Genomic DNA, 13,800 nt, shown 5'->3' on the forward strand with positions numbered 1-13,800 from the left:
GTGTGTGTGTGTGTGTGTGTGTGTGTGTGTGTGTGTGCGCTCGCCAGAAATAAAGGCCTCCAGCTCGGTTCCCTGCCTCTTACCCAGCAAGGCCTAGCTCAGTCCTCCATCAAAACCAGATTTTGTTATATGCGCACACACACACACACACACACACACACACACACACACACACACACACACACACACACACACACACACACACACACACACACACACACACACACACACACACACACACACACACACACACACACTGACTCTCCCTGCTCATGTTGCCTATGCCTCTATCCATGTTGCACTTGAAGGTGTGCGGTGTGGTAGGGGGCGGTAGTGTAGGTAATATGTGTCAGACTCTCCCGTAGTGTTACTGAAAGCTTCTGTGGGAGTCGCAGCATTCTTTGTTAATCTCACTTTGTATTACATTTTAGGCTGAATATGAATGAAGACTAAATAATGTCAGCATCGACGAGAATCAATAGTTAATAGAGATGCACGCTCACTGCACACTCACTTGGTCTGGATGTCGGCCTGTGATCAATAGTTTACTCCTGAGTTATTGTCTTCATGGTTATAGGCAGATTGCTCCCTGAGGAACACATTCATTCATGCTATGAATGGCTAAATGAAACACTTCCAATGCACTCAACAGGCCTCTCTGTTATTTTTACTGCCCTCTTTGTTTGGTGTCAGACACCGCCTGTCAAAGACCTTTTTAGCCAAAACACAGCTCCCCATGAAACCTAATTTGAATATCCGCACATCAATATTTGTATTATTCATAAATCAATTCACATCTCTCTTGCACCATATGGGGACGCTTTATATCACCTTATGTGTCAAAAGTTAACAAAAAAAGACAAGAATAGTAATACGTTAACAAGAAGGGAAGAGAAAGTGTTAGCTTGTTGTAGCCTACTACAGAGTATACTTTAGGCTGGGTGGAATGAGCTCTCTTGTTATGATTAAAAAGGATTACATCAAACAGCAGACAGCAGATTGCTTAATTTAATTTTCTGTATAATGGGGTTGTTAACACCAGACACAGGATACCACTGTTGTTTTTGAAGGTACAGCCATATGGCATCTTATTAATTTCAGCATGTGTTAGATATTAGCAATAGATCAAGAAATTCTGGTGTGTATGTGTTTTCTTGTGTATGTGTGTGCGTGCCTATGAGTGAGCTACGTTTGTAGTCTGTAAATTAGAGAAGCTTGTGGTGGATTTCTGTCAAGCCCCCATAAAAACTCTCTCTCACGGAAAATCACTTCCCACGGCTTGGCTCATGTATGATGCACACGCACCGCACACACATATGACACACACTCAGAGTGACACACACTATGCATAGTACGGGCGTGCACACACACACGCACCTTTGAATGATATACTTACCATGTCTCTTTCCTGCCCTCTCTTCCACAAATACACACTTGCATGCGCACACGCGCGCGCGCGCACACACACACACACACAGACACACACACAGACACACACACACACACACACACACACACACACACACACACACACACACACACACACACACACACACACACACACACACACACACACACACACACACACACAAACAAACATTTTATAGTAAATGCGTTAACTAACCCCTGTTGCCCCTCTGTGATAAAACCGGGCAACTTGGCAGAGCGTGAGAAAGCAGAGAGCCTGATGGGTAATTGCCGTGCGGCACGCAGTGTCTACAGGAGCCCTCTTTACAAGCAGGAGGCAGGGAGGGAGACGAGGATGAGAGGGAGGTATTCCCTCCTCCTTTAGGTCTCAGGATTGGGGCCGTAAGTCAGTGGTTCTCCACCTGTGGGTCGTAAGGATATTGCAAGTGGGCCCCCAAATAATTGGCAAAACACTAAGATGTTATTGATAATATAACATCAATATCAAAAAATTTATGTGGAAAAAAAGACTTGACCTTGAGAAATGTCTTGTCATTGAGATAAATAGGAATTTTATTGATCCAAGCTGGAATACAATTGATTGATTGATTGATCATTAAAAACAACATGCTTTGAAAATGCATGCGACTCACAATGCATCGCAATGTGAAATGTTGTAGATCAGCTAATTTTGAATAGCCTAAATTTAAAATAATGCACATTTTTAACTTAAACAATTCTTCATTTTGCTGGAGACCCCTCAAGGACACCTGGAGGTCCTCTGACCCGTCTTTGACTGACGGGCCGAGTCTGGTTGTAGTCCAGGCTGGTCATTCAACACAGTACAGGCACTGTAGTACTGCTAATGTTTTCAGCACTGACATACCATGTATATGCATTTATATGTGCACAATGGCCACAGGTTGTTATCATTTGCAAAGTAAAATCCTTTGGGAGTAGGGGTAATATTGGTGGGGTTTTCTTTTAAAGGATAAAAAGAGAAAAATCCACAAACATGCAATGACTACCATGAAACGCACCTACTGTAAATATATATATGTGCTATGTACTTATGTATGTATTATGCAATGTGTCACTGCAAAGATGTGGAATAAAATCCTCAGTGTTTACCGTTAATTCAATTCTGTAGTATGAAGAACTTTTATTCCACAGTCAATTTCTGAACCACTGATACCCGGGGATAGCAACTGAAGTGTGTGTGTGTGTGTGTTGTGTGTGTGTGTGTGTGTGTGTGTGTGTGTGTGTGTGTGTGTGTGTGTGTGTGTGTGTGTGTGTGTGTGTGTGTGTGCGCGCGTGCGCGCGTGCGTGCGTGCGTGTGTGTGCGTGTGCTTGTGCGTGTGCGTGACTGTTAATGAAAACATCTTGATGAGACCTCAGATTGTGAGTTTGTGTGTCTGCCGTTTATGTGTTTAGGGCCAATAATTGATTTTTGTGTTGTGCCCCGCAAGGCTTGTTCCACATCTCTGAACACACACACACACACACACACACACACACACACACACACACACACACACACACACACACAGTGAGGCTTGCAGTATTAATGAGAGATGAATAAGACATGAAGAGAGACCCCCGCTCCGCTCTCTCACACACTCCCCACCAGGGTCTCCCCTCCCAGCTGCTTCCTGTCTGCAGATTACCCAGCCTGCACTGGGCCCTGGTTAAGTGGGGCCAGGAAGAGATTTAACCCCCTCAGCGGTAGCCCCCCCTGCCCCCCATGTATGCATAGCACACACACACGCACACACGCGTGCGCGCGCACACACACACACACACACACACACACACACACACACACACACACACACACACACACACACACACACACACTGACTCTCTTCTGTTTGCATATTTTCTCCCTTACAGAAAATGTATATTATTTTAAATGTGTGTTGATAGATGTTATGGGGTCTTTTATTGAACTGGTAACAGAGAAGGAAAGTTCAAGGTCTTGCTGCTGCTCTATGGCAGGTATTCGAGCAGAACAGAATTGTCCTCACTTGCCATAATGTGAATGACTTATAACTGATACAGAATACAGTCAGTCACTTAGACTTGCCAAGCCTACAAATACCCAATTCCATTCCAATTATTGTTATTTTGTCTCTTGAGCTTGAGCTTGTACCAGTCCTGTACTTTTGATTTATTTTTTATTTCTTCAGTATTTAAAAAAAAATCTGTACTTTTACTTCTACCCCACTACATTTCAGATTCGGAGACCTTTACTCCACTACAATTATATGAAAGCTTAAGTTACTAAAACTTCAGTTACTATATTGCAGTATTGATAGTTGCTGGGCGAAGCGTCTGATCGTGTGTGTCTTGTGCTTCAGGCGTTGGAAGCGCCCAGCTCAGGGAGCAGCCTCAGCTCCCAGGTCCATGCTGCAGCGGTCAACGGAGACAGGAGCTCCCTCCTTAAACTCATCACAGGTAGGCAGCGGTCAACGGAGACAGGAGCTCCCTCCTTAAACTCATCACAGGTAGGCAGCGGTCAACGGAGACAGGAGCTCCCTCCTTAAACTCATCACAGGTAGGCAGTGGTCAACGGAGACAGGAGCTCCCTCCTTAAACTCATCACAGGTAGGCAGCGGTCAACGGAGACAGGAGCTCCCTCCTTAAACTCATCACAGGTAGGCAGCGGTCAACGGAGACAGGAGCTCCCTCCTTAAACTCATCACAGGTAGGCAGTGGTCAACGGAGACAGGAGCTCCCTCCTTAAACTCATCACAGGTAGGCAGCGGTCAACGGAGACAGGAGCTCCCTCCTTAAACTCATCACAGGTAGGCAGCGGTCAACGGAGACAGGAGCTCCCTCCTTAAACTCATCACAGGTAGGCAGCGGTCAACGGAGACAGGAGCTCCCTCCTTAAACTCATCACAGGTAGGCAGGCAGGAATATCGGGTTGAAACCTCTATGTCCAAGACTGACTTTTCAGGAAATCGAGGGGGAAAAATTATAATAACCTGTGTTCCAATTCATCCAATATATAATATACAGAGTTATTATATTAGTCACAAGCTCTTGTTAATACTTTTCATTGGTTCGGTATTTTTAAAAGCCAGACACACTAAACCACTTTCACAAGTACATTTTTTTCTGATATTTTATAATTAACTTGAAAGTCAAGTGATGAAAGGCGTAGTACTGCTTTCCCACTGTTAACCCGTGTGTGTGTGTGTGTGTGTATGTGTGTATGCATGTGCACGCGCGGTGTGGTGTGTGTGTGTGTGTGTGTGTGTGTGTGTGTGCGTGCGTGCGCGGTGTGTGTGTGTGTGTGTGTGTGTGTGTGTGTGTGTGTGTGTGTGTGTGCGTGCACGGTGTGGTGTGTGTGTGCGTGCGTGTGTGTGTGAGCAGCAGAGCCCTCTCTAAGGGACCGTGAGGACCAGTTTGGACGGACCCCGCTGATGTACTGCGTGCTGGCCGACCGTCTGGACTGTGCAGAGACTCTGCTGAAGGCTGCAGCCTCCGTTAATAAGACTGACCACAGTCAGCGCACTGCCCTGCACCTTGCTGCTCAGAAAGTATGGTTCACACACACACACACACACACACACACACACACACACACACACACACACACACGTGCGCGCGCACACAACAAACATACTCACAGACCTTCTTAATGCTAAGATTTGAACTTTGTAAACTTTGAAGTCAGAGCTTCAAAACTCAAATGTTCAGCGCAACAAATCTGACCAAGCTAATTGCAATGCAAGGATGGATCAAATGGTTGGTGTTGCAAAAGGACAATTGAATGGGACACTGGATGAAGTTCAGCAAGGGACACAGAGATGTTTTATTTTCTATTGACTTAAGAGACTTGCTAAGCTCCAGTGAAGAGATAGTGCCCCCCAGTGGCTGCTGGCATGGCTTTAGGGACTACTTAGTGGGGATCAACTTCTACACACTATCAACCCCTCAAACAGTGGTTCTCACACCTTTTCACATCAAGGACCCCCACATTAGTATTTAGTCACAGTCCCCCATCTGAAAAGATTTTGTGCCAGGGACCCCAATTTCTTCAAGATTTGTCAAAACAATAATAGCTGATGGGCTGTAATGAATATTCTGATTCTACTGTGAAGTTTGCTGAAGAGTTTTCCTGACGGGAGAAAAGCCCCTGAAAAGGCATTTAGACTGTGTGATGCTCATTAAACCTAGGATATATCAATACTTATTTCCCCCTCTTTGTTGCTCTGCGTGCGTGCGTGCGTGCGTGCGTGCGTGCGTGCGTGCGTGCGTGGTGTGTATGCGCATGTGTGTACTTTTATTACTAATTACTATACAGTACTTCAAATGTCACCACAAGTACTATAATAGAACAATTTCCTGGTGATTTTATAGTTGAGAGTTAAGATTGAGGTTTGGGTTAGGATTAGGCGTTTACAGTTCTAACTGTTCTAACAGTTCTAACTGTTCTAACAGTTCTAACAGTTCTAACTGTTGGGGTTGGAGTTATACCTCCATGTTTGTAGTTGCGTACAGTCACGGTGTAGCACGGCAGACAATAGTTGCTCTACGACAGCCAGGGTTCCCAAACGTTTTTGGCCCAGTTTGGCCACATGTGTACATTAAGATGCCATTGGAACTATTTGTATTAAAAACTTGTCAATCAAAATCATTCAGACCATTTCATAAACCACTACTACAATATTAATCATGTACCACCACTCCTTTTACTCAAATTGTGTGTGTGTGTGTGTGTGTGTGTGTGTGTGTGTGTGTGTGTGTGTGTGTGTGTGTGTGTGTGTGTGTGTGTGTATTATTTCACGGACCCCCTGGCTATGTGTCGCGTACCCCACATAGATCTGTAATCTTTTGGCTATTGCATGCTATATTTTTGATGTCCTCACAAGTATAGCATTACAAGTGTGTGTGTGTGTGTGTGTGTGTGTGTGTGTGTGTGTGTGTGTGTGTGTGTGTGTGTGTGTGTGTGTGTGTGTGTGTGTGTTCAAAGTGTGCGTGTAGTGGTGGTCGTGAGGGGGGGGGGGGGGGGGGGGGGGGGGGGTGATGAGAGGTTGTCTCTCTGACATGTGATCAATAAGTGGCTGAGACAGGGAGAGAGGCCAGGGATTACTGATCTAATTGGACTGAGAATAGGGAGGGTGGACCACACACACACACACACACACACACACACACACACACACACACACACACACACACACACACACACACACACACAAACACAAACATACATGCACACAGGGTAGATGCATGCTCACACATAAGATAGATTTGTCAGACTGTGGCATGGTGGTCACAGGATGGCAAATATACAAAACACACATGGAGTCAGACGCATGTTAACACGCACGCACGCACGCACGCACGCACGCACGCACGCACGCACGCACGCACGCACGCACGCACACTTGCACACTCTGCAGATGTGTGGCAGCTGTTGTAAGTCACTCTGCATCCTCTGTCTGAGTATTATGATAACATGCAGAGGATGACAGGGTTTAGCTGGTTCACACACATAGAGACGAGATGGATGACCTATGGATTAGAGCAGACAGCAGAGTGATCATACACGGACTGTGTGTGTGTGTGACGCGTGCATGCGTGCGTGCACAATTTTGTCCACCACCTAATCGGTGGACAAAATTGGTGTCTCCCATTTGATGTTAACTGTAGTTTCATAAGGTTAGGCTGAGGGTCAGATCTGGTATTGTAAATTAATACATTTAGGGTTAGATTGGTTATGGTTAAGGTTAGGTTAAAGGGATAGTTCATCCAAAAAAATAATTGACCAGTAGTGGTTTCTTATGAAGAAACCACTCCATGAGTTTCCTTTGTGCCTCCTACTGGAAGTGCAGCCTCTGCATTATCAAATTATTGTGTTAGGAATGTGAAAAAAACAGGCAAAATCCATGAATTCAAGACTTCATGGGGTGTGTAATTGATAGAACGTAAGTCATTTCTTTTTTGGTGAACTACTCCTTTTAAGGGGATATGGAATGACTGTCTGTGTGTCTGTCTGTAGGGCTGTCTGTCCGTCTGTCTGTCCGTCTGTCTGTAGGGCTGTCTGTCTGTCTGTCTGGGCTGTCTGTCTGTCTGTAGGGTAAGGACAACGATGTGTGTCCTCTAAGCGGAACATGGCTTCTTGTACTGCCTTTTAACTGCTCTTAACGTCTCTCTTGACTACTGTACCATAACTATGCATTGTTTATCATTTTATTTTATTTTATTGGTTCACTGATGTACTGTATTGCACTGTATCGTATTGTTTTTCTTTGTCCTGTGAAGCACTTTGGTACGATGAGAGTCGTTAAATGTGCTATACAAATAAAATTGATTTGATTTGATTTGATTTGTGTGTGTGTTTTGGTCTCAGGGAAACATGCGCTTCCTGAAGCTGCTGCTGTCCAGGCGAGCTGATTGGCTGCAGAAGGACCTAGAGGAGATGACGCCACTCCACCTGGCCACTCGTCACCCCTCCCCCAAGCCCCTCGCCCTGCTGCTCAAACACATCGGTCCCGGAGAGGTGGACACCCAGGACAAGAACAAGGTGCCGTGATCCACATTGCACAATTTAAGGGCTTGATATACTTTGTATATCGTAACTTAGTGTATATATATATATGTGGGAGACGGACAGAGAGATGACTGAGCGCTGTTACGCCTGATTCATACTTATTAGAGGTTCGGGCCGTGGCCCTCATTTCTAGAGTTTTGGGCGCTGTTCCAACTAATATGTCTGAGTAATAGTGTCAGGGGCTTTGTCAGAGTACCCATGGTACCCCCTCTGTCTGTGTCCCTTTTATGCCAATATGATGTGTGTTTCTGTCTGTCTGTCTGTCCCTTTTATGCCCTTGCCTTCCCCTGTTATGGCCATATACTGTATGGAGATCCCTGATGTTATCAGTATATGGCCAGGGCATGCCCCCTCGTTTGCCCATATATGGAGCGGACTGATTTGTTTGTGCCTGATGCCATGACGACACATTGAGGTTAGACAACACACTCCATATTTGGGCGTAGCTGCATTAGAACATATGTTTATGGCTGACTCAACCATATTTAAATTGCTGTTTGTGTAATGAGTACATCCAACTATTACGCAGTGAAAACGTAATGTTTTTGTTTACCTTTTTTGCATTGATTTTCACGTGAATAAAATCATGTATGAATGCGGCATCACCAAGTTAATAGTTTGATGTGAAATATTCATTCATCAACACATTTTCGGAGCATTTAGGCCTACTCATCACATTCCCAGTGTGCAAGGAGTTAAGGACCTTTATTTGCACACTGGTGTTGCACACCGAAGAAATAGCCGATATTTTCAGGTAAAATATTCAGCATTTATTTTCATTGCAGGACACCGGTGTGCTACTAAATATAAATCCGTCTTTACACGTGACACGAGCCAGTCCAGGGTCAGGCAACATTCAGAGCACCAGCCAGCCAGTCTGACTAATAACCCCCAATAACAGATAATTGTCTGACCCAAGATAGATCCTTTAGAAGCAACGAGGATCTTGCAAAACTGACAAACACGCACACATGCACATGCAAGCTAGCAATGAATGATTCGACAATCCGCTGCTTTGTGCTGCGTTTAGCTGATAACAGCACGCACGCACACGCAAAACACACACAGTCTCCTCTGTCTGTTCAGAGCTGACGGCTATCTTACATCAGTAGTTAGTTCTTTTTTTTCTTTTCTTAATCCAATACGCATCATCATGTCAGATGACGGTGACTTCAGCACAGCTCGGAATAACCTCAGCAGCCTAGGGTTACTGTCTCAGCTTGCTGTCATAACATCAATATATTACACACTGTGTTGCAGCTTTTGTCTTTGCATCACCTTTGAGGAATCTCATTTTTCCACACTCATCATCACACACACAACACCTCACAGTTCTACCTCACAGCTCTACATGACAGCCAGATTTACTGTGAATACATAAACCGTAACATAACATAAAAGGCTCAAGGCACCTTGTGGTGCGACATGTCGTGAGCTTGTAGATCTGCTGTTTTCGGTGCGCAGCACTGGCAAGTACAGTATAAACCAGGCATGTCTCTTTCCCTCTCTCTTGTCCTCGTTCTCTGCAGAGAAAAATCCTCAGTGTTCAGTGTCTGGGAGTGACCAAATGGTCAGTTTTCACACTCTCAGAGTTTAGGCATATAGCAGATGCGCTTAATCTTCAATTTTAACATTGTGGCCGAGAAAAACAAGAAACAAAAACATGAGAACAAATGACCAAGGTAAATCTGCATCGTTGTCATAACTAGTTCAAGTTCTACGGGCTAAGGTGGAGTCTGAAGAGGTACGTTTTCAGATTAGGCAGAAAATTGTGAGTGAGCCTGCGGTTCTAACTGCAATCTGGAGTTCATTCCACAGTTTGGGAGCCAGGAGGGAGAAGAGTCTGGGAAGTGTGGAGCGCTGTCCCGTGTGTTTTCAAGGGAGATTAAAAGAATACTGAGGCCATGATGACTGTGTTTGTCTTCCCCCATCTGCAGCAAACTGCTCTCCACTGGTCTGCCTTCTACAACAGACCAGAGCACGTTCGCCTGCTCATCAAACATGACTCCAACATCGGCATCCCAGACAGCGAGGGGAAGATCCCTCTGCACTGGGCCGCTCACAGCCAGGAGGCCAGCGCCACACACACTGTCCGCTGCATACTGGTACCACACACACACACACACACACACACACACACATACACGATTTGTGAAAATAGCCGATCTACAAGGTCACAACTCCTTTTTTTTTATATAATAATAAAAAAGAGGTTTGGACATACAAGGAATCCACCCGACAGCAACAATATATAGTGTGTGTGTGTGTGTGTGTGTGTGTGTGTGTGTGTGTGTGTGTGTGTGTGTGTGTGTGTGTGCGTGTGCGCAGGAGGCAGCTCCCACTGAATCCCTACTAAACTGGCAGGACTATGAGGGCCGCACTCCGCTGCACTTTGCTGTGGCCGACGGCAACGAGGCTGTGGTGGAGGTGCTGACCTCCTACGATGGCTGCAGTGTCACCGCCTACGACAACCTGTTCAGAACGCCACTGCACTGGGCTGCACTGCTGGGTGAGACTGTGTGTGTGTGTGTGTGTGTGTGTGTGTGTGTGTGTGTGTGTGTGTGTGTGTGTGTGTGTGTGTGTGTGTGTGTGTGTGTGTGTGTGTGTGTGTGTGTGTGTGTGTGTGTGTGTGTGTGTGTGTGTGTGTGTGTGTGTGTGTGTGTGTGTGTGTGTGTGTGTGTGTGTGTGTGTGTGTGTGTGTGTGTGTGTATAATTATTTATTTTCATTGTTTGGAACAAGATTGTAGGTATAGTATTGCTTGTTCCAAGAGAAAGTGATATGGCCTGATGTCAGCTGAGTATTAACCACTATTATTAGTATTATTAGTATTATTGTATTGTATTGAGTTGTACTTGAAATGTACTGTAATTCTGCAATCAATCAATCAATTCACCTGTGATAATCTGTTCATTATATATGATCTCTTTTTCTATTAATCACAAAGTTTTTCATTTAGGTTTGGCCTTATAGATGGAAATGTGGCTTTTTACTGTGTGTTTCCTTAATTTTTAGATTAGTCGTGTAGTCTTACAAATAAAATTGTAAATATTTCAAAAATAATACTGACATTTTTTGCTTGCGCCCCTTGGACTTTTGCTAAGTGGCCCCTGGCTATCTTAAGTTGAGTAGCCCTGTGCTAAAAGGATAAGACACTGACTAGTGACTACACCGTTGTGGTCCATTATGGATAAATCTACAAGCTCACAATGAATCGCTTGTAGATCTATTTCCGGCGAATGACAAATGAAAATACTCCGACCAGTTCTCTTAACCAGAAGCACCTACAGTACCGTCTCCCTCGCCTCTCATTGAAAATGAATTACTAGACGACGTATCGGTCACTTCCCGTGTGACAAAAACCCTTTAGTCTGCCTCAATCTCACATCCTTGTTGTGAATCCTACCTTGTGTTTGTCTTCATTATGTCTATATGCATTTGTGTGTGTGTGTGTGTGTGTGTGTGTGTGTGTGTGTGTGTGTGTGTGTGTGTGTGTGTGTGTGTGTGTGCGTGTGCGTGCGTGTGCGTGTGTGCGCACGTGCGCGCCAGGCCACGCTAGAATCGTGCACCTGCTGCTGGAGAGGAACACATCAGGCACTATACCATCAGACAGCCAGGGAGCCACACCTCTGCACTATGGAGCTCAGAGCAACAATGCTGTGAGTCTCTCTCATGCACACACGCACGCACGCGTACACACACACACACACACACACACACACACACACACACACACACACACACACACACACACACACACACACACACAAACAAACACACACAGTCACACACCACAGAATGTGTGAGACCCACAACCTCCTGTCACCATCAACGGCTCTGTGGTGGAGAGGGTGCCTATATGGACTCAAAACGCCTCTAAAAGTTCGGGCTGAGCCCTCAAAGACCCCACACACCCCCACAACAGTCTGTTCCAACTGTTGCCCTCAGGGAAGAGGTATCGGAGCCTCAAAGCTGGCACAAAGCACACACTGAAGAACAGTTTACTCCCCCAGGCTATAAGACTACTAAATAAGAAATACGTTTAGTATTGTTATTCATGTAGTGTTTTTATTTTTGTGTATTATGAAGCACCCCCAAACCTAGGTTTTTCACAGTGCATGTACTTGTACATCCTTGTGACAATAAATCTCTTGAATCTTAAGACAGACTCAGGCCCTATGTGGCTATGCCAAAGTCTGGTTGATACTAATAATTTCATATTCGCTGTGTGTGTGTGTGTGTGTGTGTGTGTGTGTGTGTGTGTGTGTGTGTGTGTGTGTGTGTGTGTGTGTGTGTGTGTGTGTGTGTGTGTGTGTGTGTGTGTGTGTGTGTGTGTGTGTGTGTGTGTGTGTGTGTGTGTGTGTGTGTGTGTTGTTGACATGCATAGGAGACAGTGGGCGTGTTCCTGTCCCACCCCTCAGTGAAGGACGAGCCTGACCTGGAGGGGCGGACAGCCTTCATGTGGGCTGCCGGTAAAGGCAGCGATGATGTCATCCGCACCATGCTCACCCTCAGCCCTCACATCGACATCAACCTGGCCGACAAGTACGGTGGCACGGGTGAGCGGCCTGTCAACACGCCCGGCATGGTGCTGCCAGTAGGGCCGCTCAATCAATTGAAAATACTGATATTTAGGACCATTGTCCGACATATTCTTGTTGGTTAATCGAATATTCATGAAGCAGGTCGAGTGCCGTATTCACCACACCTGGCATGTTAGTGCCAGTAGGGCTGGTCAAATAGTTCAAACCAATAACCGACTTATAAGGTGTGGGTTTTTATGTATACTTTTTTCTTATATCAACAAATTAACAGAATAAATCGATTGGTATGATTAACCACGTAACCCTGTATTTATACATATAGTGGAAATGTGCGACTCGTGAGCTTCACTCATTTATTTTATTTCATGAATCGTAATTGAATAATTGATTTGAAGTCATATCGGCCAGCTCTAATGGGGTGCAGACGATTATCCGACATACCAAAAGTCCGACATGCACTGCGGGTTAAAAATCACCCGTGGCTTGTTACAAAACACCCATGGCTCCCGACATGCGTTGCCGGCTACAAATCACCTGTGCTGCAGGTTACAAATCACCCGTGGCGTCCACGTGCGGTTAGGGTTAGGTTAGTGTTTGGTTAGGGTGTCAGACTAATGACTGTCGTACTCTTGGTATGTCAGAAACAAATGCCTGCACCCGCCCTAATAAGTGCCAGTGGAACACATGGAAAAAAGCTGATCGGCGTGTCACACTGCGAACGAGGAAGTGAAGCTCCTCTGACCAGTTTGACTGCATGGAATGTGGTGGAGGAACAACCCCATGTGATCAGAGACCAAGAACCTGACGACCTCACCTTCGTTCCAATGCACAAATACCAACGCCCACACACACACACACACACACACACACACACACACACACACACACACACACACACACACACACACACACACATGCACATGGAACGTGGCGCATGACACCGGGGCTCCACCGGGCGCGTCAGCGTCGCGTCTCCGTCACCGTCACCGTCAGGGAATGTTCCCTTTTTAATCAATGAAGGGTGGCTCCACTGCCCGCGTTGCGTTGCGTTGCGTGACTGCATTAAAATTTCCCTGGTTCGTTTTTTGACGCACACGGCGGAGACGCAACGCGTCCGGTGGAGCCCCGGTGTAAGGTGACGCAGGTACTGGGCTTCCGCATCTCAAGCCAGAGATGATGATGTCACAGGGGATTCCCTGGAAGTGAAGCTCCTCTGACCAGTTTGACTGCATGGAATGTGGGGGAGGAACAACCCCATGTGAACAGAGACCAAGAACCTGACG

General features: G+C 45.8%; 1 protein-coding gene across 3 annotated transcripts in view; it reads left to right on the forward strand.

The window, feature by feature from the left end:
• Positions 1–13,800, forward strand: part of invs (inversin) — a 35,843-nt gene that overhangs the window by 7,472 nt on the left and 14,571 nt on the right. For 2 of the 3 annotated variants that reach the window (XM_079503539.1, XM_079503538.1), the window contains exons 3-9: positions 3,768–3,864; positions 4,789–4,955; positions 7,775–7,948; positions 9,913–10,080; positions 10,304–10,484; positions 11,523–11,632; positions 12,361–12,532. In XM_079503539.1, the coding sequence (XP_079359665.1) occupies positions 3,768–3,864; positions 4,789–4,955; positions 7,775–7,948; positions 9,913–10,080; positions 10,304–10,484; positions 11,523–11,632; positions 12,361–12,532 (1,069 nt within the window). Of the gene's footprint in view, positions 1–3,767; positions 3,865–4,286; positions 4,315–4,788; positions 4,956–7,774; positions 7,949–9,912; positions 10,081–10,303; positions 10,485–11,522; positions 11,633–12,360; positions 12,533–13,800 lie in introns of those variants that run through there. The other variant, XM_079503540.1, reaches the window with a different exon arrangement.

The sequence above is a fragment of the Electrona antarctica genome (assembly GCF_951216825.1).
Source record: "Electrona antarctica genome assembly, chromosome: 6".
Lineage (NCBI taxonomy): Eukaryota > Metazoa > Chordata > Actinopteri > Myctophiformes > Myctophidae > Electrona > Electrona antarctica.